We start from the raw sequence: 25,547 nt of genomic DNA, 5'->3' as shown, positions 1-25,547 counted from the left end.
CACCTAAGTACCGAAGAGACAAGCCTGTGCTTGAATAGCCTGCTATGGTAGCTACATTAGCCTTATGCTCAAGGTTAACCTGATGAATTGCTGAGGTGGCCCTGCCAGGGCAGCAGACTCCAGCTCATTCCTCTCGCTGCCACACAGGCTGGTACCACCTGTGCATCCTCTCCCTGACGCACGGCTCAGGCTCTCCAAGGTCTGGGCACCAGCGGCTGCCAAGCCGCTTCTCCCCCCCTCTCCACCAGCACTTCCTTTCTGTTTTAAGGTAAAATGGATGTGGTGCCTAGAGGAGGGCTGAGCAGAGCACAGTTTCAGCTTGGGGATTTCACACTGCAGCAATTGCAGGAGCTGAAGAGCTAGCAAGCCTCGGAGGAGAAGGGAGGACCTGGGTGGGGGAGACTGAGTGGGAGTGTTGAAAAGAGAGGAATTACATGTTAATTAGAAGAAGGAAAAATGCTCCATCTAATTAGAAACCCAAAGACCATAAACTCTCCCCTGACAATAAGTGACTGACAACAGGTTCCTCCTTCCTTCCCGCTTCCCTTTTGGATACAGGCAAGCAGGAAAAGAGGAAACACCACGGACCCTCCTGTCCCCCTGCTCGCTCTCTGACGTGCTGCCCACAGTCACAGCAGCAGTTAGATGGGCACATTTCTACCAGGGTACAGAAATAAATAATCCTCCCTCCTCTCTGAGGGGCTCTGACAACATCCACAGCCCTTATTTTAGCTGGGCGCTGCACTCCCACTGGGACGCTCTCCCCACACACGTGCCAGCTGCTCCCCCTCCCCCAGGCTCCCATGAGTGATTGATTTTATACAGGAGTGCAAACCACCAGGAAATATTTAAATTAGCATCTCGGTGAGAAAGACAAGCAGGTTCAATGCCTGGACTAGTACATTTTGCAAGGCTATTTAGATCATTTACCCAAATGCCAATGCACCAAATAGATTAATAACTCTCACGGCACCAAAACCAATCCAACCTTCACCCACTGCAGCCCCCCCACTCCCCGAACCGAGCTGGAGCCCCTTCCCTGCAGTCCCCGCTGAAGGGGAAGCCGCAACAAATAGCTGTCCCCATTCGGTGCTTGCACTCACCCTGGCTGAGAAGGAGACTTTCAGCCTCCCCCATATCAGTGTCTCCATCCTAAATGTCACCCCTGAAGTCTCCCGTCCCCGGCTGTCGGTATCAACAAGGAGAATGAAAAGCCGCAAGCACTTACCTGGAGGGGCTCTGCCCGCAGCCACTTCCACCCGACTCCCCGGGCACTGCCCAATTACAGTCTCTTCCTTCCCTCTCCCTCCTTGACTTTCACTCCCCAGCAGCAGGCTTTCCCTGTGCTCTATTTAACTCCCTACAGCACAGGAATAAATGGCAGAGTTAAGCTGACAGCCACAGAGCCTTATCTGCCTGCTGGATAGCGGGAGTCAATCAGCTCCAAATCCCATTGCCGAACGATCACGTCCTTGCTCTCAGCATCAGGGGCTGCCTGCCACGCTCTGTCTTTCTCTCTTCCCCACCTTCACTCCATCTAACTTTGTCAGGGTTATAGATAGCTCTGTTCCTTGCGCTCTTGCCTTTTGGCTCTGTTTTGTAACACCCCATCTGTATCAGCTGGCTCGGCTCCAATCGGGGGGCTAAGCTTTTAAAAAAAAAAAAAAACACCAGCTTCCTTGGGTGCTTCGTGACACGGTTTCCCCCTGCGGTCTCCCCTCAGCCCAGGCCCCCACTCAGGCCATGGGCTGGTGTACCCCCCCCACCCTTCTTGCTGCTCTGTGCAATTCAGCCACACCATCCCCAGGCGACAGTGGGGGGCTGGAGCAGGACCGGCATACCCGGGCGTGAGGACGGTGACAGGGTCAGGGTTTGTACCCCTAGCTCCTTCTGCTCTGGCAGGGCAAGTCCAGCTCTTGCACTGGTTTCTGGTACCTCACGGGCGCCTCTTCCTCTCAAGCAGCGCCAAGGCTCAAGCACAGAGTGCAGGGTGGGAGGAGCAGCCGTGTATAAATAAGCCCTTTCCCTATGTTTAGAATTTATTACAGTGCATAGTGATTAACACCTGTTCAGGCTTTAATGCTGTCTCCTGCGCTGCAACACGCACAAAGATGGAGGTGCCTTGATAAACCCAAGATTATTTTAAAAGCATGTCACATAAACACAGCACTCCCTGCCCCATAGATAGCAGCCACCCTTTGTGCGCTCATACACATGTTTCTAAGACTTAAAAGCAGCTATCTTCATGTACATATGCAGATAGAGTCACCAGTCTGGCTTACATTTACAAATGTGTGCACAGAGTTGGGCTTGCACATGTACTGGGGACTATTCTGTGACCCATATTTACCAACATCCATGTCTTGCACAAAACTGCCTGCTTCTCCAAGCATAACATATGCTCAGGTGGCAGAGCAGTAGATGTGGAGTAGGTAGACGTTCCTGACTGCTGAAGTGAAAGGGCCAATGAGCTTCTGCATTTATACCTTGAAGTAGTATGTTTATGGAGAAATTTTAATTGCAAGGATCCAGAAAAACCCAGTTTCTCCCATGCATCTATTGCCCATAAGCACGTTAGACCCTTAGTGATTAATACTCTGCATCCAGGAGAGAGCAAGAACACAGAGAAGATTTTTGAGAGTTTCTTTTATAAAGGTTTTCTCTGATTTGTCTTGAATTCTAACTTAATTAGCTGTTTTACTGTGGCCCAAGACATGCCTTCTGCTCTCCAGAGCACCAGGCCAGCTGCGCTCACTGCCAACACAGCACTGGGAACCCCGTAGTCCTGGGGCAACCGGCACTGGCCCACACCTCACGGCTCTCCAGAACACCACCAAAGCTGTCTGGCTGCTTTCAGCCTGACAGCCAGGGACTTTTCCAGCAGCGAGGACTCTGCCAGACCTAGGAGTGCCCCCCATACACCCCCAGCCCAAGAGCAGAGGCACTGTGCCATCCATTCTGAACTAGCGTGGCATTGCTTGGGCTTGGGTGCTCAAGGCTGATCAGCATTGCTGGAGCTCTGAATGCTCTGAAATCACCCAAAGACTCCACAAACCAGGCGTTAGTCAGGCTTACTAGATGATTCCTTCTCCTTGGAGCAACATGTCAACCAAATGCCCTGTGATCCATGGGACACGGTGTCCAGAGCTTTCTTCCACATGCTTGGAGTTGATTTTCTTTTCCAGATTCTGGAGAAATGAACGGAGGAGCCTGTGGGGCTGGTGATGGCCTTTTCTTCTTGCCGTTTGATATAGGACAGTAAGACAACTTTTTTAGTTTCAGCTCAAAGCAACAGAATGAAATCATACATTTCTGGCCCATGGGCTCCAGTGGCCAAAAATACACTGAGCTGAAGTGCCACTTGGACATTTGGCCTGCTGTCAGACTCTAGAGGACTCTCTAATGAGGATTCCCCTGATTAGCTTGAACAGGGAACTTTACTGCTGGGGGGGATGCTGAGGAGATCGTAATGACTCTGCAGCACTTGCCAGGGCATAAAAGTTACAGCAGGCACTATCACTGTCTTGTGCTTCCCTTCTCCCTGCCCAGACACCAGTAATGTTTGCAGTATCACTCTAAAGCCTTAGCTTTCATAAGTCGGGTCACAAGGAGCATACTGTGAGGGTGAGGAGGGTTTCAGTTTACTGCATCCACATACTGTTTTAGTAACACTTCCCAATTCTGTGATACCTTCTATCCAAAGCTTCCCATCTGCTCTACAAATGGCTCTTACCATGGTTGTAGGTGTTGTTGTTGTTATTTTGTACTTAATGACCCCCAGAAGTAAGGCTGAGGTCGTAGCCAGTAGTGCCTCTGCTCTAGGTAGGTGGATAAAGTTATCCCATTTTCCAGACGGGGACACTGAAGCTAGAGAGACAGGTGACTGTGTCACTAGGATGAGTCGCAGTCAGAAACAGAGCCCAGCAACCTCTGTCTCTGATTATCTCTTCTAGTCCTTTGCACTAACCCTTGGATCATGGCTCAGGGATCAGACTCCGTTAGCAGCCTGGCTTACGAGCATTGGCAGGGCATGTGGGTGACCTATATTACAAAAGGGTAGGTAACAGAGGCTGCAACAGATGCCAGCGATAAATTATCAGGAAGTACACACAGACATTCATCTCTCCCCCACACTCTCCTTGACAAGTGATAGCAAAGTCCCTTTCCCCTTTCCAGTGCTGAATTGCTTTAGCCTTTATCAGAAAAGCAGCAGGGTGAGGAAGGGCATGGAGACACTTTAAGGAGATTATCTTTTTTTCCTCCCCTTTCCTTGTTGCTTTTAGGATTCCTGTTTATTACCATCACCCATAATGTAGGGGGACAGTGGTACCTCAGAGTCCAGTGATTAAAGCATGTTGGTCTATGTTTGTTCCTTCATCAGCCCTTAGGGGAGAAGCTTTGGTATGCAGAGGGCAGAGAGACACGGCAGCTGTGGAGTCTGATTAAGGCAACTGGAAGCTGATGAAGTAACCTGGCTAATGAGTCCTAGTGGGGAATCGTGCTCCTGACAGTACCACAAGTGGGTTTAGATGGCAGGGAGATGATGCCCATTCTTGGTCCCCCAACAGACCTAGGTCAGTCGAGCAAATTACTGACCACAAGAGGTCACCTTGTCTCAGCGGCAGCTCCTCATTTGGTGTCTCTTTGGACTGCAAAAGCACCCAGAGGTGGCAGCCAAGCTCAGCAGCACTGTAGAAACATACAGTGTGTGTCGCTGCCCCAGTGAGCTTCTAAGCTAAATAGCTGGGGGCTTCATTGCCAGCACTTGCTGATGTATTAACACATGAGTTCAGGATTCATTAGTGTTGTGCTGTCACAACCAATGGAAAGCACATTTTAAATTCACACTAGAAACCCAGCTGCAGAAGAAATGGTGCCATCTGACTTGCAGTGATCGATCACAGCTAAGCAGAACAGTAAGATCACAGAAAGCAGTGAAGTAAGTAGAAAGCGTGCAAAACCCACTCAGTATTGTAAGGAACTCTGCCACATTCCTGACGTGGTGTGGAAAAAACCTCACCCTATTCTCTGGGATGTGAGGAGGTCAAAAAGCTTCTCATCTTTGAAAGGACAATGCATAGGCACCTCTGAAATGCAAATGTGATTGATGTTAAAAAATGTTTCCTCCCCAAACCCCTCCAAGAAAGATCACATTTATCCCCATTTTATGGAGAGGTAAACTATGAGAGAGGTAAAAATGGCTGCTGAGTTTGGCTGGCTGAAGTTTCAGCTGCCCAGCTCTTGCTACCTCATCATGAGCCCACATCAGTTCCCCATTCAAGATTTTCAAAGCTGCCAAGTGCAGTGCTTGCACTGGATCACTTGGGCTTGTAAATGCTCTCCTGTCCTGCAGAGGTGATTTGTACGGCTTATCAGTTACGCAGAGCAAGGGAGTTTTGGCCAGGCTATCCCAAGGTTTCCTGATGGGCCTGTGGCAAAATCAGGAGAGAAGCTAGTTTTCTTGATTCCTCATCCTGTATCTTAACCAGAACACATTATTTGCATCCCAAGGCTCCCTGACCAATGCACAATAACAAGACTGGGAGATGTTGGAGGGGCTGGAAATACCTTCTTGAACCCTCTGAGAAAGCAGAGAGCATCCGAAGGGGAGCCAGGGTGGGTAGCACTGATGGGAAAGACCCAGATTGCTGTGGAGAAGTGGGATTCCTTGGGAGGCTGTGGAAGCAGGTGGGGAGACCGGGATATCCAACAAGGGAGTGACAGGAAAGTCCCAGCACAGCGAGAGTGCGGCATATGGAGGAGGCCCAGAGCAGCAGCAGGAGGAGAGCTGAGGGGGCAGTTGACAGGAAGAAATCCAGCCATGTGTGTGCCAGCATCTTCTCCGAGTATTATTGAACGCGACAGACCACGTGCATGTTTCCTCCATGCAAAACGGAGGCAGCTGAGAAGGGAAGCGGGTGAGGGAGTGGGAGAGGGGCTCAGAGGAGGAACACGTGAGCTGGCTACCAGTTTCCTCCTCTTTTTCTTGCCACAGAGTGATGTTTTTCTTCTTCTCACACTGTTGGCAAAAATTGGTAACCGAGTGAGATGTGGAGGGGGGTTCTACATGAAGACTGAGATAACATTTTCTGATCCAGCCAGGAACAGTTGGCTGTGGGTGGTGGCTTGTCACCAGCCCTGCCAATTCTAATCCAGATCCCAGTTTTTCTCTTTCTCTCAGCTGTGGAGTGAAGAGCCTTCTCTACAACTTTAATTTCCTGCAGGGGTTAATCCCACGGTCAGTAGTAGCTGAGGTCCTTAATCCTTGCACTCAGCCCCTTGACAGAAGGACTGTGGCTGCTCCTAACCCAGCAGGTCTGAGGGAGGCCCCTTCTGCTCCCAGCTCCTCCTTTGCACCCCGAGAGCATCCTCCAGCTCGCTGGCATTTAAAATGCCACTCCCCGCCTTCTTACCAAGCCTACCCTGGGGGTGTGGGTGGCGTACCCCAGGGAGAGGCTCCAGGCAGAGAAAGTGGCTTGGTGGGAGAATCCTGGTTCTGTGGTCCTCATCCCTCTCCCCACCCCACACACAGGTATTCTCCGCACTTCTTAGTTGGATGGTGCTCCAGATCCCAAAGTAATCCCTTTCTTGTTTTTATTTGGGTGGCGTTCAGGAAGGGTATGTATGGGCCCACATTTGTGAAGAATTCTCTGAGGGCTCAAAAATCTTGAGATGACCCAGTACCTTCCCTGGGTCTCTTATTAGGGGCAAAGGATGCAGCAGATCCATAACAGGGAAGGTGCCAGCCTGTCTGAGATGAGACGTACATTTACGTGCACAGAGTAGTAGATGGAGGTGCATCAATTTAGCAGCAAGATAGGAAAATATAAGGGTTTTTTGTCAATATAAGCTCTCAGTTCACAGTTCTGTCCATGGAGTGCTAGGCCAGACATCTGTTGAACAGTATGGCCAGACTGCCAAATCAAGGGGCTTTCAGATCAATACCAAGAAACCCCTGTTATATCTTATGAGGACCAAGGCACTTCAGCCATAAACCTTTCTCCTTGTGCATCCTCATTCCTAGAATCAGGTGAGCTTCTGCAAGCCTGGGTGATCCTATGCACACAAAGCATCCCACACCTGTTTATTTGCCACCGTTTGTGTCTGCATTAGCCCAGGGACTGGTTTTGCCTTTTTTTATAGTCTGTATTCTGAAATACGTCAGGACCCCAAGATCACCAGCCTTCCTACTGCTTGACTCTTGTTACTTTTGCTTCTGGTGGAGAAGCCAACATGGTGGAGAACTGCTGCCACCTAAGCTGCTGAGTGAGAGAGTCGCTCCTCCTCTTCCTCACCCAGTACCCTGGCTTCCCTTCCCCGGCTGCCAGCCTCTCAGAATGAGACCACCGGCTGCAAGGGTAGTGGCTTGCCACTTCAGCAGTTGGAGCAGGAGGAGGGAGAGGAGGTAGAAAACATGGTGGGACAAGGGAAGAACTTCACTACCGTCTCACTTCACAAGCCTGTGCCCTGGGCATGTTCACAGGGGCAGGGATCATCCATGCGTGCGCAGCGGTGGGGCAGAGCACAAGGTGCCAGCGGTAAAAATCCTCTCTGCTCTTATCGTGAGGGGATCGGTGACCCAGCACGCACACAGCTTCTGGCAAACCTCCCAAGGAAAGGCTGACTCTCATTGTTCGCACATGATGCATTTATACTGAACTCTGAAGGAGACTTTTTCTGCCTTAGTGAGTTGCATAGGTCTGTTTCACTTGGTTGCCACAGTGGCACGAGGTCGGCGGTGCTGCCTGTTAGAGGGAGCCTGGAGCTCTTCTTCCCCTTCCCCATCGCCCCCATCACCTTCCCAGACCATCCAAGAGGGGCATCCCTGCAAAGTCCACACAAACTGCATGGGTTTCAGGCTGCTGCTTGCAGCTCCAGGGGTGCCCGAGGATCTCTGGGACATCCTTACACTCTTTACAAGCTAGGAACATTGCCCATAGCTCAACAAGATGTGGTGACAGCTCTCACAGCCCAGAGCTCCAGCCAGGATCCTTGGATGCATCTGGGCTAGCACACACATCACAGCCCCATGCTGCAGAGCGTGCTGAGGCTGGGGAAGGTCTTCAAATTTGATGTGACTTTAGTTTTCTGGAGGGTTTGCAGCCACAGAAGAGATACGGGTATGGCAACGTTCACATCCCATCAAAATCACTAAATGCACATGGTGTGGAGAGCAGGGCCCACCTTCAGCCCCTCTGCCCCCACACAGGTACCTCGCAGCAAAATCGCAGCAGCAGCACGCCCTGCTTTGGGGAGCACCGACAGCAGAGAGCCTCACCAGGAGTGGAAAGAGAGCCCAAGTGATGAGTGCTAAGTCAAGTTGCCTCTAACAGCTCCTCTCCAGACTCAGGATGTGGTCCTACTTTTTTATTCCTCATGTGAGGGCATGGTCCATGGGGAAGGAAGCTTCCCAGCTTCCCAGCCTCCTTGGAGTGAGGAGGAGTATGGTAGCAGGTACTGTCTTCAAAGTAACAGCCTTTGCTTGCAGTCAATAGTAAAGTTCAGACTTGTATGGCCCTGCTGTAAATTTAGGTCTCAGTCCTTCCTGTGATGGGTGTGAGGCATTGCAGTGTATAAATAATGGAAAGTCTTGTTTTCCCATTCATAAAAAAAGAATCAAGAAAGTGTCGTTTTCATTTTTTTAAAAAATTGCCATATGATAAAATATGCCATTTGGCTCACAAAGCCAGTTCACTTAAATGTGAATTAATACCTGCACAACCTTAATTCAGCCACTTGCATGTATGCATTACAACACAGCCTTTGATTATCCAAGCAAGTACTGTTTCTTTTTTTCACAGGACCCTGTCCCATACTCAGTGCAAAGGACACATGATACTCAAGCTAACAATGAGGATGTTGTAATAAATAAGGCTATTTTTATATGGTTAGCATTAAATATTAAACCGCAGTTCTGGCAGCTGGCCACAGTCTGTACATTCCTAATTTTGCGGGTGCCCAACACGAGACCCTAGGGGCCATTTTGCAGAACTGCTGAGCACTCACAGCTGTTTTCCAAAATGCTGGCAGCTTAGCCAGTAAACTGGTACGGTCTCGAGGACTCAGTGGCACCAAGAGCCAAGAGGCCCCAAGCTCCGGTCCTGCACCTGCTGCTCCTTCCCCATGTGGCTAAAGGGGAAGTCTCTTTTCCCTTCAAAGGCAAGAAAAATAACCACTCTCTCTTGCCTCATAGGGAGCATAAATTCTCTGTCGTCAGCTACAAGGTAGCAGTGAACATCTTCAGAACACCACAAGACAATGAATAACGATGTATTGCCTGCAGGGCTTGGATGGCAGGCAGTAAACAAATAAAACGGGTGCATACTTTGCAGTACCAAAAAAAACCAACAGCCCCCTCCTTCACTCCCTGAGCACCGTGTAGCTGGTGCCCTGAATGAGGCAGCTTACGAAAATACAGCATGTGATCCTACCAGTCAGGACTGCAACCCAGTGCAGATGGCATGCTGCCCCAAATCCCAACATTTCCTAACTTTCAACTGCTTGTTTTTGCAATGTGAATAAAACTGTATTTCACATAGTTCCTCACAGGTGAAGCAACTTTTCCTTCCATCTCTCCGGAATTGAACTGGTTTATACAAAAATATTTCTTCTTGCTATTAGGATGCCCTCAGCCACACAAAGCATTTTTGTGAGCCAGCATTTTGGTAAAGCCACAGCAGGAATAAGGTGTGTGTTACAAGGTATTTCCATGCAGTAGGGACAGAAACAGCCCAGGACTCCAACTCCAGCTCCTTCCCACTGAGAACAGGAGCGTGTGTCATGGTGTAGCACCCTGGAGCATTACCCAGCTGGCAGGAGCGTCCCAGTATGGTCATTTGAGTTATGGCTTGAGCGACCCAGGGCTGGGACAGATATCAAGCAGTGTAAGCAGCTGCTTGTAACCAAACATGGCAAGTGAAGGAAACTGCTTGGTCTCTCTTTTGAATCAGCAACAGGCAAGTGCTGAAGAGGCACCGAAGAACTGCCCTGAAATGCTCTCCCACAGGCTTGAACCTGTCCCCGTCCTGTTCCGCGCGCAGCTCCAGGCTCTGCCACTCCCTGGATGCTCCTGTCCAGGTATCCTCACAGACAGCCCTGTGCTGCTGCTGGCCCTCCCTGCTGCACCAAGATGCAGGTCTGCCTTCACCAGGCTTCTGTGGTGCTGAAGAGCCTAGAAAATCCTTTCTGCATCAGGCTTAGAAAAGCCAGAGGACCAGAGGAATGGCAGGAAGCTGGAGTAGCTCATGAAAATATCTGAGCTGGGAGTGCACCTTGCTAGCGTGTGGCATTCACTTTGCTGGAGGCAAGGGTAAAGCTATGATCTGGTATAAAAATTACATAAGAGGGCTTCCCCCCTTTCTCTTTGCAAACAGACCCTTTGCTCAGGATTTACCATAATTCCTCCAAGTGGGCAAGATATACTAACAGAGACTGCACTGATGTCTGACAGGGAGACAACTCCCGCAAGCCTTTCGCTCATGTGGAATAATTCCCTTGCAAATGTTGTTTGCCCACAGCAGTTAGAGGAAGATCCACCCCCCGCCCCCCAACAGACCCGAGCAACAAAGCTCAGAAGAAAAATGGTCTGCAATTCTGGAAAGGCACCCTCTCCTCCTCACTGCTAGAAATGTCCCCTGCTTTGTGACAAGTCCCTGTGTGCCTTTAAGTGTCCCCCTATCTTTTAAGGGTTTTCTTCTTTAAACCCTGAAATAGCAACTGCTCCAGTCCTTCCCCAAATGAGATCTTAATTTCTCCCTCCATCCTTGGGCGGCAGATCAGGCACCGGCAGCAGAGCAGTGCTGTACCCTGCTCACTACTGTTGCCATCGGGGATGCGCTGGATGTGGCACATTCAGGCTACCTGATGGTCCATGTGGTGGGCCTGGGGCCCAGCTCAGTTATGACTTGGTTGGAGCAACAGCTCCAAATATCTTCTCTCCCCAAACCGGGAGAGCTCTGATTTTACGCGTCGCTCTTAATTAGCATGAGATGCAGTGGCAGTAATAAACTGGGCAGGCAGCGGGAGAAGGGGGGCAGAACGCCCTGAGTGGGATGTATGTGTGCACATGTCTGTGCATGTGTATATATGCACACATGTATATACGCACACACACACACACATACACACACACACACGGTAACGCTCACATACATACCCCTATCCATAAGTGGCTTCACATCAGCTCATTCGGGACCTTATTCTCCCCCTTTCCTCCCAGGCAAGACTGGAAAAGGCTGTGAAGTTTCTCTGTGGTGTGTTTCACCCCCACAAAGTTCAGAAATCGCAGGCTCAGCCTGCAAGGATGCTGGAAGCAAGTTGGGACTTATTTTTGGCTCCACTTGTGATATGGCATCCTTCACTTCATGTCCTGTGGACATATCTACGAGCTTTGTGCATGAAATTGTACGTGCACACACACACAAACACACACACACTTACACGTATACACACCCTTCATCCTAAAGCCTGGTTACTGAATGCTGGACCTGTCCAGTTTTGGTCCTCACTTCTCCATTTTAGATTGTTCTTACTAAAACAGCTGAAACCAAAATGATACCCAGCAAAGCCACCACAGGTCAGGTGCTTGGCACCTTGCATACTGGCCTCTGAGGAGGGGACAAAAGCCAGGGCTCACCAGGAGGTGCCTGGTACCCGGTGAGCGCAGCACCGAGCACTTAGCCTCAAAGCTGCACCTGAGCTGCCCGTGCTGCAGTGAAAGACACTGATGCCATTCACAGCTGGGAGAAGTTGCTCCCAGCTGCCTGCACTGAAACCGGACTGGAACCAGTACCAGCAGCCTCTGCGGCAGGGTTGTCATTCTGCCTTATCGGGAAGATCGCTGTCCATCAGCCTCGCACAACCGGGACTTCTCCGCCGTGCTGCCTGGCAGTCGGTGCTGCCCCCGACTGCCACTGTCATCCCTGGGGAAGCCGGTTCGTGGGGGACAGCCCCAGTGATCTTGCATGGAGGGGAAATACAAAAGAAAGACATCTTTACTTACCTCTCTTGGGCTGGGATGGACCCTCCTGTGAGAACAGCAGCTCTTCCAGCAAACCCAGTACAATCCCAAAGCAAATCCAGCAGAAAGTCCCTCCGTTGGCGGCTGGGCTCTCGGTGGACCCTAGTTGGCAGGAGCCCCTCCTAGCCAGCCGCTCGCCCTGCACAGAGGGCAGAGGAGCCGCACGGCGAGATGGCAGCGTGGGAAAGGGACTGTAATCCTCCGTAAATAATAAATAGGAGGCGAGGGAAAGAGAGAGAGAGGCGGGAGAGGGAGCGACTGCACGCAGCGAAGTGACAGCTGGGGGTACATCTGCGATGGCAGCAGCGCACGCACAGGAGCGCACACAGTGCAGAGGATTCACCCCGCCAGGCAGGCAGGATCTGCTCCGAAACACCCAGAGGAAGGAGCTCGGGAGGTTTTCATTTCTCTCAACCCATCCTGGAGAAAGGGCTGTTGCTGTCAGTCCCTCTCTCTCCCTCCTCCCCCCCTTGCTGCCATCCCTCTCCGGGTGCCGAGAGCCGAGGGGCTCGAGGAGGGTTGAGGAGATGCTGGGGCAGGGGGAGCTCCCCACAGCCCCTCGGGAGGCAGATTGGTCAGGCACAGGTTATGAGAGGAGGCACCGAGCCGAACGCCTCCTCCCCTCCCTCCATCCCTCCCCTGCCTGGTATGGCTGATGACAATAAACCCAGAGAGAAAGGCATCAGGAGGAGAAGGGACGAGCCCTGGGTTTTGTACAGGGGTGAGGCGAGCGGCTGCAGCAAAGAGGAGGCAGTGGGGGAGAAACTGGGGGGGGCTTGGGAGCAAGGCACCCCCTTCCCACTGGTGCTCCAGAGACGGCGGGGGGAGGCAGCGTGTCTGACATTGAGACTTAACCGAGAGGTGCCCACGGCGGGCTGGCCGCATCCTGCCCGGCCACAGCAGCCGTCCCCAGCAGCTGAGCACACGGGCTGCTGTAATGCTTCCCTGTTTGGATGCAGCACGACCCAGTGCCTGCTTCCTTGGGGATTCGGGGAAAACTTGAGGAGTTCTGGTAAGGGGTAGTTGGGACGAGGGGAATGGGTGAAAGGAAGGAGCGTTTGCACTCACGTTTTGCTCCCCTGGATTTGGTGTGTGGCAGGGAGAGCATGCTCGGCCCGAATGTCCAATGCAAGTGTTGGGTGCAGTTACACCCACGCCATGGCAGAGGCATCCCCTGCCCTCCCCAACACAGCCTGCTGGTATGGGGTGTGGTAAGCACCCGAATCCAACCCACTGCCTCTGTCAGGCTTCCCTCTGTGCTCTCCCACAGGGTCCTGCAGCCTGCCCCCCCCAAAATCAGACCCTTTGCTTGCCTTTGTCCACCTTGCTGAGGACCTCGGTAGCCACATTTGCAAGAATTGCTGTTGTGCTAATCCACTTGAACCGCCTCTTCTGTCAGGTTCAGCAGCATAGGCAGGCTGCCCTTGGTTTGGGCTGTTTGTTCTTTTTAACTTGCCTGGAAGTTATTTTTTAGGTAAAATTTTTAGTGGACTTCAAGTAAAATTTTGAGTGGGGCAGCTCCACTGCTGGCTCAAGAGGGAAAATGGGACTATTTCAGAAATAAGGAATGCAAATGGACAGTACGGACAGGGCTGCCCTGCTGCTCTGGCACTTTCTCTCATTGGAATAATGGATTTTAGTTAAGCATTGGACTAGCCGCCATGAAAACAGGTCTTGAACAGCGAGGTACATCTTGATAAGCAGTCTACAGGATGCAATCATCTTGCCACTCTTTGTTATGCCTTTTTGTCACACAGCAGGCCCGAGAATTAATTCTTGGGGAAAGCTCCTTATGAGGACAGCATATGGATAATCAAAGAGAGAAGCCAGGGAAGGCAGACAGAAAGAGAGACAAGCAGAGGATGAGCTAATGAGGCAGACATGCTCAACGGAGGGATGAACAGGTGGAGGGGAAGGCTCTTATCTCCACGGTGAACGGCAGCATGCGACTCCAGACAAAGCCAGCTGCAGCCATGCAGCGGGCACCTCTTGGGTTTGCAGGCAGGGTGCCTGCTGGTGGAAGCCGTGCACAGGTCTGGGTAGCTTGTTGACATGGTGAAGCAACGTCTAACTATGCAAGGTGTGCGGCATTGCTTGGCCTCGTGTTTTATTTCATTGCTGGGATGCTACAGTTGCACAGGTCATTTGCACATTAGTAGGAATAAAACTATTAGCCACGGTCCCTCTGATGACTCTACGGTTGTTGCTGTGCTGCACACCAGGGCCACGCATCATTCACGGACTTTGGATCTTCCCGCTCCTACAGCATACTCTTTGCCACCAGAGCAAGAAGGCTTATTAACGATCAGTTATACTTTGGAACAAGTAGAGAAAGATTTATTCCAGTTTTCTCCCTCTCACTTGAGCTGTAGCATCATCCTTACCTCAGACTGAATCACTGCTTTCCTCCTTTCTCCCTGGCCTCACCAACAGCCTGAAGGTACCCAGGTGACTATTTGTTGCTAGCGCTGGGAGGGTGATTGTGGCCTGTTTCTCCTCAGCTCCCATGTCTTCCTCAGGTCACCTGAATGTGTGGTAGCTTCTCACAGTTCTTGCTGGGAGCTGCCAATCCACACCGACTGGTGAGGAGTGGTGCTGCCAGGCCGGAGCGTGGAACAATACTTCTAGTATGGTTCCCTGTGATGGGGACCATCCAGACAGACAAACCTGTCTGCAAGGCAGAATAGCCCCCAGTTTTGCTTTCAATGACCTCTTCAGACTGCGCCATGATGTGAGGAGGAGAGTGGTGCTCACTGCAGCTCCATAAGGAATAGCTAGAAATGTGTGCTGGACCACTGGGAAGGAAAGAAAGGGCTAGTGCAGAGAAGGTGAGTAAGCGCAAGCCCTACGGAGAGGTTAGGGCTGCAAAGACTGCATCCAAAGGACAAGGCTTGCTGACAGATGGCACAGACGGGTTAGACATGGCTGTGAGCAATGTGGAAAGAGGAAGAAGAGAGCTGGGAGACTCTGCTTTCTGTCCCTGCCACTGGCCACCAGTGCAAGCCCCCAGGTACTCTCCTTCCTCATGTTGCAGGCAACTCTGGCCAAGGTCAGTACATGCTACTCATACCTCCTGGGCAGAGGCAAGGATTCAGAACCATTCCCTTTGAAGAACAATTTGAGGCTAGATGTTCCCGCTGGCAAAAACAGGAGCCACTGAGTAAGTCTCTGCATTGCAAGGTTAGTTACGTAGGTATCAACTCCTCTTCAAGTCCCGTAAAAACTATATGTCCTAGGTAATGCTCAGTCCCATTGATGTGATCTGCTGTGATAAAGGGAATAACTCTTTCTTGAGATGGTTTTAAAGGATAACAATTAATTTATTTAAAGCTACATACCAAATCGGATGCGTGGGCCTCATCAGACTCAGCAGCAGCAGCACCATTTGCCTTCTGTCATGGACTGCCGATTTGTCAGCAGGGGCACCAAGCCAAACCATGCCTGTGATAGCCCCGCTGAAGCTGATGAATCTTCACCCGGACTGGACTCAGCCCCATCCTTCCTCCTTTGTTTGCATTCTTTGTCTTGTCTGGTTTGCGCTCTGCGAGGCTTAGGGCAAGGCAGCTCTACAAAATCATTCCTTTCCTCCATGTACAGGCAGTCAGATTCAGTCTACAGCAGGGAGAGCTGGATAAGAAATGCGCCTGTGAATGGGATTTTGTGAGATGTACCAGCAGCGGGAATGTGACAAGGACACTGGTATAAAAGGCAGAGCTGATGTCAGGTGCCAGGGTCTCTGTACATGCTGCAAGAAAATATACCATCGCATACTCCAGTTTTAATTCATACCCCTCTGAATTAGAGCATCAGATCATACTGTTAACTTAAAAGCACCCACACGGCATGATTCAGATTTAAAGGATCTGTTCACCGCTTTGAAGCTCCTGCTAATTCAGAGGAAACCTGTAGAAACAGCAACAGTTCATCCACCCAATATTGGTGGTTGTGAAAAAAGGCTCAAACTCTCCCTCTCTGTACTTCTTTTTCTCCCTCACTTGCACTTCATATTCTATTTCAAGGTCCCGCTTGAGGCTGTAATTCCTGCAGAGCTCTTGGGTTCAACTAGTTGACACACAGCCCCGATGTTCCCCGTCACCGTGCCAGGCTGCGCACGACTGCACTGGTTATTATGTATGCTTGTAGGCAACCTAGCCGGGGACAGCTGGGTTATTCTGTTGGGGAGACCCTGCACCGTTTCTTCTCCTGTGGAGCTATGCCTTACTTCAGGAGCATGATGCTGGGAATAGAAGAGAAATTAAGCCAAGAAATTAGGACGCACTTCATTAAGAAACACACACACACACTTTTGCTTAGCGGAGCATGCACTAGGCTGGGACCGGGTCCGGGTAACGAAGCACTACTTCTAATTGACACTTTTCCATCAAGTGACATTCATATTTTTGTGCTTTCATAGTGGCTTAGGAGCAATCTAAATCACTATGGTTTCCCCTTGAGAGACAGGTGGGTTTTCAAATGAATCCCTTCCTCGCACTGGCCTACTTTATTTCTGATTGATGCTGTGTGGTGCAGGAGATGAGGCTGGGGTGATCGGAAACGTCTGTTCTGGCCAGGCAAATCTAGAAAAGACAAAGATGAAAGCTCATGCGCTCACTCTCCTGGCGTTTTTTGGTGGGATTTTTGTTGTTGTTGTTAATCTCTTTGTAGCTCCATAGTGTTTAGTGGGAGGGAGGTGTCAGTACCTCGGTACAGCAGTCAGTGTCCCCTTTTCCTCTACCTTGTTAAACCTCTGACTCTCACTTAGCAGTCTGACTCAGCGCTGATCCCCCTATGCTTATCATTCACACTTGGAAGCAGGTTGCAATTGTGATTTCCATCCCATCACTTCGGGTGAATTTTTATCCCTCCTTTCCTAACTGGTGTTTGTCTTTCTCTCTCTTGCATGTTCCTCTTTTCATCCTCCCCCTGCTTTTTGTTTCCCATAGCGGTGGGTGTGCAAATTAAGCTGGAGTTGCTCCAATGCAAGTTTTGGATGGCCATGCAACAGGTAGGAGCATCAGCAGTCGTGCAGAGAGACAATTTAATGCTCTTTGTCAGCTAGGTCGATGCTATGCTACATCATGTACGATGGCATTTTGATGAGGGCTTTTGTGAAATTCATATTAAAAGATTTATGAAGTAGATTAGTTTGAAGTCACACATTTCTGTAATCCTTTGACGGCACTAATGCCATCTGAGCCGTGAGTCTGAGCTGTTCTGCAAATGCCGTGTTGACAGTGTCAGCATCCTGGCCTGGCATTAGCTCTGCTGCATATGACACATTTAAATGTGGAAATATGTTTTGTGCTCATTCAGCCTTTCAGAAACCTCATGGAAATCTGCAATTTTGGGCACCCGGAAAAAAAATCTACTGCCCTCTCTTATCATCTTGATAATGGTAACAAAATGCTACCAGCTTGCCAAAATAAAAATTATTTGCTCCAGGGATAAGCTTTCAGTGTTGTCCTAATTTTGGACACTCTTGCTGGACTGAGGGAAGTGGAATAATTAAAACAGCCCCCCAGTCTGAGAGGCAGGAAAAGTGAGACACCTCTCCCTCACCACCCAGGGGCTTTCCCTCCAGGCTTTGCTTTGGGGAGGTATACTGGAGGGGTGAGACTGATGGGACCGAAGCAGCACACAGCAGAAGTGGCTCTGCTGTCAGGAGAGGGAACTGTCATCAGATGGGGATGACAGAGAAGATAGGAGGGCAGGAGGCTGCTCACTGGGAGCGAGCACACGTGGGGAACGGAAAAGCCCAGAGTTGGCCACGGTGGCAGGACCATCCTCACAGGTGGGAGATCACGTAAACCTAACCTGAGCTAAAAAGACTTATGCAAAGCATGTAAGCACATCCTGAAGCATCAGCAGAGAGCTTCATTTTAAAAAAATCTCCTGAGGGCCATACCCAGGCAGTTCTCACACAAACAAGCCCGCATGGGCGTTAAGTGAAACCGGGAAGGCTTATTAAAGAAGCTGAAAGGAGGCCTGTGTGCCAAGTGCCTGCATGCCACGGCCCTGGTAGGTGCTGGTATGAAAAAAGCCTGCGTATGGTTTCCCAGGACATGACCGCCGTTTGACAGAGGAATGACTAACAGATTTTGTTTTCTCTTTCTCTCCTGCTTCACCGCATGCTGTGCTGCTCTGGATGTCCATGCTGTGCCTCCCGTCTCCCAGCCCAATGACAGTGATGTAAGTAGACAAAAGCTAGGGACAGGGAGGCATTCCGGCGTGCCTCGCTGCAGCTCGGCTTCGTAATTGTGTCGTTTGTGTGCCAGCATATTATAGGCACTGTCCCTTGTCTGTAGCCGCTGGAGACGGTCCAAGCCTGTCATAGGCTGTGTTTGTCTTCACAGTAATTAAGGGTCTTTGGCAAAGCTGAAAGTGCTCTGGGTCACAGCGTTTCAGAGACCTGACCAACAGCAGGAGGATGCTATCAGGTAGGCTGGTCTCTGAGGAGGGAGCTGTGCCCATAAGGCAGTAGGTCTTGGAGCAACCAGGGAGCTCAGGTTCAGCTCTGCCCCCTCCTCAGGTGCTCCCTGCAAGCTGCTGGTGCTCTCAGGTCAGGCTCCTCACCACGCTCCCACTGCTGCATGGCCAGCCCAGCACCGGGCACTGCTGGAGCTTCTCCAGGTCTGGAAGAGCAGCGGTGGCGAGACTAGGTCCTCACACTGCTGAGGAAGATGCTCATGGCCCTTCTTGTGGGAAACCACTGTGGTTTACCTGGATTTCTGTTCTGATTTCCAAGCTCTGGGCTCTGTATTGGTTATCCCCCAAGGCAATAATAGTGGTTCATTGTGGCCATATTTCTCTGCTGACCAAAGGAAGGAACCCACCAGGGATGAAGTACAGGGCCACCTCTGTGCATACATGCAAGAAGGCAAAACAACCCGATGCTATTTTGTGGTGAGGCAAGAGTGAGGCAATGCTTGCAACTGTGGGTAAAGGGTTGTTTTTAAACCATCATCCCTAGAGCCTCAAAAAGCCAGTCAGAGTTGGAGCGTGAGCTTGCGATATTGCAAAGCCATGGGGCTTGAAACAAACTCAGGCATCTCCAAGCCTCCTCTGAATTTGAGCAGAGGGACATAAACCTGAAACTATTGGTTTTGTTTTGCAAAACTCAAGAGGAGAAACAAATTCTAACTGAAAGTAATGGTCTTGTTGTGGTTTGAAATAATGGCAAATTCACCTCTTGCTACTGAGAATCATCCAGAAAGGTGGCTGGGGTTTACGTATAAGGGTTTTTGCAGAAATAAAGGGCAGCTGGCTGAGAGCAGACAGGCTACGCGACACGTCAGTGTCCTTCCCTGACCCCAGAAAACCTCTGGCAGGAAGGGGACCCCATGTACAGAAATGGCAACACCATGTCAGCTTTCTTCCCTCCGCTGCTAGAGAAAATAGCATTAAAAAATAACACAAAGAGACAGACACAGGCAGCCACAGCAAACTCAGAACAATTATGAAATCAATAAGCACCTGAAGGGCTTTGTTACTCACCACTTAACCCCTCATGTCCCCACCCGGTTCAGTGTTGTGAAACACATGTCAAGTCTGGTACACAGAAATCCTAAATGAAACAAATGGATGGTGCCTTGGGCTACACGAGCACCATTCACATCCTATTTTATCATTAGCTGTCTGGAGAATAAGGAAACCAACAGCAACAACAACAAAAAAATCCCTGCCTGAGAAGAATCCTGATCTAAAATAACCATGCCATGTGTTCAGTCCAGATCCTAGCAGATGCTGAAATGCATGCTGGTTTCTCACTGGTGCACAATAACCTTTGCTTTCGCAGCCAGAGAGCTTGATGCTGCCCTCTTTCTTTACAAGTGCCACCTCTGCTCGAAGCGCTTAGGTGCTGCTGGAAGGGTGTCAGGGAGGCAGGTGCAGGATCAGAGCCCTCAGCAAAGGGGCTCAGAGAGGTGGGGAGTACACAGAGCCGCTGAGTGACCAACTTGGAGGGTGGTCCCTGTGCTTGCTGTAGAGCTCGTCTTGGTGGAAATGCCAGCTAAATTGCAGAGCTTTATGGGATGCTGGTATGGGGACCATTAGCTCAGCAGTCCCAAGGGGGAGACTGTGAGATGAGATCATGCCATGGTTAATTCTCTGCTTTTCGTTTCCAGTGCAGTGCCTTGGACGGTGCCTGTCCGCTAAGCTGTCAGGATGACGTAAGTTGCCCAGGTTTCTTCTCTGTACCTGTGATGGGTGTGATTGACTATCTGCTCTGTGGAGATCTCTGTCTTCCCCCCCAAAAAAAGGTATTGCCTGTTGTCTCTTCACAAGAGGTTGCACAGCTGGGACAGGACCTCACGCTCTTGAGACAAACCTGTAGTTTAGGTCTTCCCCTCAGCTGCGAGATGTCAGCTGAGCCTGGACAGGGGCATGGGGATTCCAGCCAGTGACTTTAAGGAGAGTCCATGTCCTCTAAGGCTGTCTCACTGGCATCCCAGGTCTGCCAAAGAGAGTGGCTGTCAGCATGACATGCATGGTGGTCACCCCTCTTTGCATTTACACCACTGCTTCAACCTTGGTCTCAGGCATGTTTGGGACAGGAGCTCCCCTGCCCTGGAGAGTGGCATCACCAGAGAATTTTCCTTCTATGTTCATGTAGGATTTCCTCTGCATCCTAGTTTTTCCCTGTGAGACCTAAAGGTTTTCATCTAAACTCTGTGCCTCCATTTCCTGCTCTGCAAAATAAAAATAAGACCAGCACTGATGATACTCAGTGGTGAGAAGAGGGTTAGTCCATGAGTGGTTATAAAACTCTGAAATCTGAAGATGGAAAGTATTAGATACCATTTTATTAAAGACAAGCGCTCTCCAAATATCCTGTTGCTTCCTGCAGGATGCCTTGTCTTCTTAAATGTGGCCCAGAGCCTGCTAGGCCTGCACACAGCCCTGGCAAGAGACAATCTCTGTCACAGACAGCTCGCAAAGTAAATAATACCTCAAAATGGAGGCAGAGAGGGAAAAGTCAATTGTGTAAAACCCGTGGTAGCTGAGCCGTGGGGCTAGGCATGGAAATGCCGAGGCTGTTGCCATAAGCACAAGCCCACACCGCTCCATCCTGCACACAGCGGTACATACCAGCCAGCCATGGAAAAAGCTGTCTTTAATGTTGCTTCTCTTTCATCTCTGCAGATTCTGAATTGCTTCCTCATTGATAATAATGGCTTTATACTCGTTTCCAAAAGACCTGCAGAGGTAAGAGAGCATAAGAGAAGGAGAAGAGTGTGCTTGGCTTGTTCCTAAATAACCCACGAGAGCTGGTTAAAACAAATGAAGTTCAATTGTGTAATAAGGGTGGCTGCGGTATAATTAAATTCAGTTGTGCAGTGAGGGGGAAGCCTCCTGGCAGAGTGACAGCACATCCTAGGTAAGGAATGAGTTTGCAATGATAAGGAAGGAACTAGTCAAAATATCTTTTTATCAGAAGTGAGGAAATTAGACTTCTTTCCCTTGGCACAGATGCTACCAAAAGATGATCAGAGACAGTCCCAGAAGGCAGGTGTGCCTTGACGTGGGAAGGGAAGGGAAGGGAAGGGAAGGGAAGGGAAGGGAAGGGAAGGGAAGGGAAGGGAAGGGAAGGGAAGGGAGCAGTGCTTTTGAGCACCTCTGAAGTCAAAGCAGGTGTTCTTCAGGAAAGGAAACTGAGGGGATGGTAAGAGCAAAATGCCAAAGGCAAAAATGAAGATGAAATAATTTAAGCAAATTGGAAACAGGAGCATACCTGAAGAACTGGAAGATTTACTGGACTCACAGAGGTGAAAGGAGTAAGGAAAAAGACTCAGAATAGTAATAAAAATATAAGCAACAAAAGTTGCTTCCTTTCGTCCTGCTGCCAGTGCCTCCACGACCATTTCTAGGGAGCTGGAGGGCTGCAGTTTGTGATGTGACATCCCATGCAGCCTGGGTAAAGTCAACACTACCAGCCACTGCATGGTTTAGCTATATTTTTCTGCTCTCTGGTAAATTCACCACAGACCTATTTGTTTCAAAATAATAAAAGGCCATAAATTTGGATGTCAGAAAGTGACAGTCTCACTGGAAGTCAGTTGGAACAGTCTCATAAACTACAAAGCAATAAGTCCATAGCAAGAGTGGGCTTATGGAAGAAATGGGAAATGAAGCGGTTTTGTTACTGAGAGAAGGGTGGAGTTTCATTCAAATTGCCATAGCACTGGAGTTAACAAATACTGTATGCATATTTCCAAAAGGCAGTAGATCCGATCCCAGAAATTGCTTTCTTCAAGATGTGACAAACAGGTCGAAATGGAAATTAAAATAAAGTAACAGAACACCTGATGGATGTGATTAGAACAAGCAGCACAGCTTCTATAAAGGAAGAAAACCTATCTTATCAGCTATAGTTCTTTGATAGCGTGAGTAAATCAGAATAAGGGAGAATGGATGACCTCCTGCATTTCAGTTTTTCTAAAAGCCTTGAACATAGTCCCTTACAAGGGGCTGTTAAAGAAGTTCTGGGTAAAGAGTGAAGCATGAAGTAGTGGCATTGATCTCAAAGTAGCTGGGACAGAAAAGAAAGTAGAGGAATTTTTAGATGGATATTTAGACAGAAAACGTCAGCTATGTGAGTCCCATGGTTTCCCATCTGGACTTGTGTTGGTTAGCATATTCAGAATAGGCTGGCAAAAGAAAAAGGTGAGAGCGTGAATTCTGCAGGCACTACACAGTAAGTTCAGAGAGGCCAAGATGAGAACTGTTGAGACTCACAAAACAAAATGAATCAGCAACATAGTGGCACCAGGGGGTGATACAGACAGATATCAAGGAGGGGCATACTGCAAGGAATAATCAACCTCTTTTCTGTCGGGAAAGTGACCTACCTGGCACACTGAATATTCCAGTAAAAGTGCCCCTTCAATGACGTGGTGTGCCAAAAAAAAAAGCAAAGAAACCTTGAAAAATAAGGGAGGAAAATGCTGTAAAGTGGTATTGGCTCCCTACTCTGGGAGGCCAGGTCCTGCTGAGTGTTCGGGATGGGCTGGTAGTCTTAGGAGACACTATTTCCTCCTCTGACCCCCATGGCATTTTCAAAGGTGCTTTACTGAGTCCTGTGGCATGTGTCCATAGATAAAGGCAACTACACCCTTTAGGTACCACATCCACTGTTCATCCTCAGCACCGCCCTCCTGGGTTCTATCTCTGTATTTTTCCTGCATCTTATGGAAAATGGGTTTTTCAAAAAGCTCGTCTCTGAAAGATCTGACTAGCAGAAACATAGCATTATAATGGATTTGGGTAAATTATAAACATTATCCACACGCCTCCAAGATCAGGCATTTTGGCAGGCACCAGAGCTGTTACCTCCCCTGATCTCGGAGAGTTCACCACTACTTTTCTTCTGATTTCTTCATCTTGTGTCAGTTACCGCTTTTATTTCCCAGTGGCACCGAGAGTGTCCACACTGTTAAACCCTACAGGGAATTCAAGACAGCAGCAGCATTAAATCAGTACCCTGGGTTTCACAGCCTTGCCACCTGGATGTTGCTGCATGGGATCACTTGCTGCTATATGGCCTTCCCTACCCCACCTCACACTCTTCCCTCAGTGCATTCTTTAACATAACACCAAAAAAAATCTTGTACCTGGATTTTTGTGGTTTTTTTGCCTTTCTGGAGAAGTCAGCTAGTTCGCTGCCCTCCCTCCCTGCCTCATACCTGACACCAGGACCAGCAAGAGTGGCTTAGCTGCCCAGGTCAGCATTTCAGCCCAGCGGCGGTGAGAAGGGCAGCCTGCCTGCTTGCTGCCTGCTCTGCCCCACCAGCCGGGATGGGAGGGAGCTTATCGGATGCTGAAGGAGCGAGGGTGCAGAGGCGAGCCATCTGCCCCGCTGAGCGGCACCGGCTGTGGCAGCTCCAGCACAAACAGGGCCCTGCGCGCATCCCCACTTCCCCGAGGAAGGCAGCCAAGGAGCTTTCACATCCAAAACGCCCGCTTCCCAGGGCAAAGTGCAAGCTAAGAATAGTGGAGAGGTGCCAAAGCACCTGTATTCTTATAGCCCCTGGGCAAGCAGCTCGCGCTGGAGACCTGCTCCGGGGGCTATGAGATGTTTTGCTCTGTCTCTCTGCTCGCTCCCTTGAGGCTGCCATGCTTTACAGTGCGCTCAGCCTGCTGCCTGCCCGGCGCTGCCTGCTGCCTGCCCGGGGCTGCCCGCTGCCCTCATCTCCTTCCCTGGGTGACTGCACCAGGGCGGCTTCACACACAAATGGGATGAGGACAGCCTGGCTCAGGTTCTGCTCCCCTCTGCCCTTGGGACGGGGGATCAGGATGGGGGATCAGCTCTAATAACCTCTGCCTGAAGGCAGCAGGAAGCTTACCGGCAGCCAGAAGCCACCACGGAAGAAAGAGGGACTCAGGATTTTAATGAGTGACGCGTTGGAAACTCCCTGCAGGATTACTTGGGGAAGAATGGGTAATCTCTTAATTCAGGCTAATCCCCCGATCCAGACTCATTGCGGAGGGAGCAAAGAGTTAGTAGCTAGAGCCAGGAGAAGGGAGTGGGTGAGGGAGAGGACCAGGCGATCTAGGGCAGGGGATGAAGGGAAAGTAAGTGGCAGGCCCAGGCTGCACCGCAGCGAGGGCTGCTCTGCGCTATGGTGCTGTGTTGGACTCCATGATCTTAACTCGATGATTTACGGTTGGACTCGATGATCTTAAAGGTCTTTTCCAACCTATACGATTCTGTGATTCTATGTTTCTGCTGATGTTTGCAGCCATGGCCCCATGACCGCCCCTGAGTTTTTAGCCGCCTTTCGCTGCCAGCCGGAGGCACAGCTGCAGATCACAGGTCTGGAGCTCCCTCCGCCTGCTGCATCCAGATGTCCTCTCGCTCACCAAACCTCTTTCTCTAGGACTGCTGCCTTCTCCCTGAGGCATCTTGCAGGGTATATCTGCAAGCTCTGCCCAGGCGGGACTCCAGGGACAGGGTGCAGGGTGGCAGCTAAAATGCCAAGATCCCACCAGGGCTGGGCAGAGCTTGTGGAGAAGCAAGGTCTGGCTTTGTCTGAGCCATGCAGCGAGGAGGCTGCCCGCTTGCCCAAAGCCTGGCCCATTTGGCAGGTCCCATTTGTCTACAGCTTTTGTGTGTACCAAAAATACAAATTGCTCAATGAGCCAGCGAAGCGTGGACACTTGTATGTCTGTGAGCAGTGATGTACCTTGCGAGCCATATGTGTGCTCCAGGACACATCTCTTTCCTGTGCATAGCCTGCATATGTACTTGTACGCTCTCAGCTGCAGGGGGATGTGGTACAGCATGTGTCACGCAGGGTGTCAGGGGCGATGCTTTCAGAGGTTCACAACCTCTGAAATTGCAAGGGCCTGTGGAAACCTGCCCAGAGCTGGGAGTTAGGAGAAACACAGCAGAGGGATGTCTGGGAGAGCAGCAGCCAGTCACTGGAGGAAGCAGGTTGTAATGAGAGCTGCTTTGCAAAACGTCACTTCAGTACAGGACCGCTTTGGTTTCTGCCAAGTGATGCTTTCCTGTGTTACTACCTGCACGGGG

The 25,547-nt window shown here is 50.2% G+C and overlaps 1 protein-coding gene across 1 annotated transcript in view; it reads left to right on the top strand.

Moving 5' to 3' along the window:
* Positions 1–25,547, top strand: part of CACNA2D4 (calcium voltage-gated channel auxiliary subunit alpha2delta 4) — a 125,502-nt gene that overhangs the window by 87,492 nt on the left and 12,463 nt on the right. The window contains exons 27-30 of the mRNA XM_072873295.1: positions 16,963–17,024; positions 18,194–18,208; positions 20,143–20,187; positions 21,161–21,223. Coding sequence (XP_072729396.1) covers positions 16,963–17,024; positions 18,194–18,208; positions 20,143–20,187; positions 21,161–21,223 — 185 coding nt within the window. The remainder of the gene's footprint in view (positions 1–16,962; positions 17,025–18,193; positions 18,209–20,142; positions 20,188–21,160; positions 21,224–25,547) is intronic.

The sequence above is a fragment of the Ciconia boyciana genome, chromosome 1 (genome assembly GCF_034638445.1).
Source record: "Ciconia boyciana chromosome 1, ASM3463844v1, whole genome shotgun sequence".
Lineage (NCBI taxonomy): Eukaryota > Metazoa > Chordata > Aves > Ciconiiformes > Ciconiidae > Ciconia > Ciconia boyciana.
Note: the sequence above shows the minus strand (reverse complement) of the source record. Positions and strands in the feature narration are given on the sequence as shown.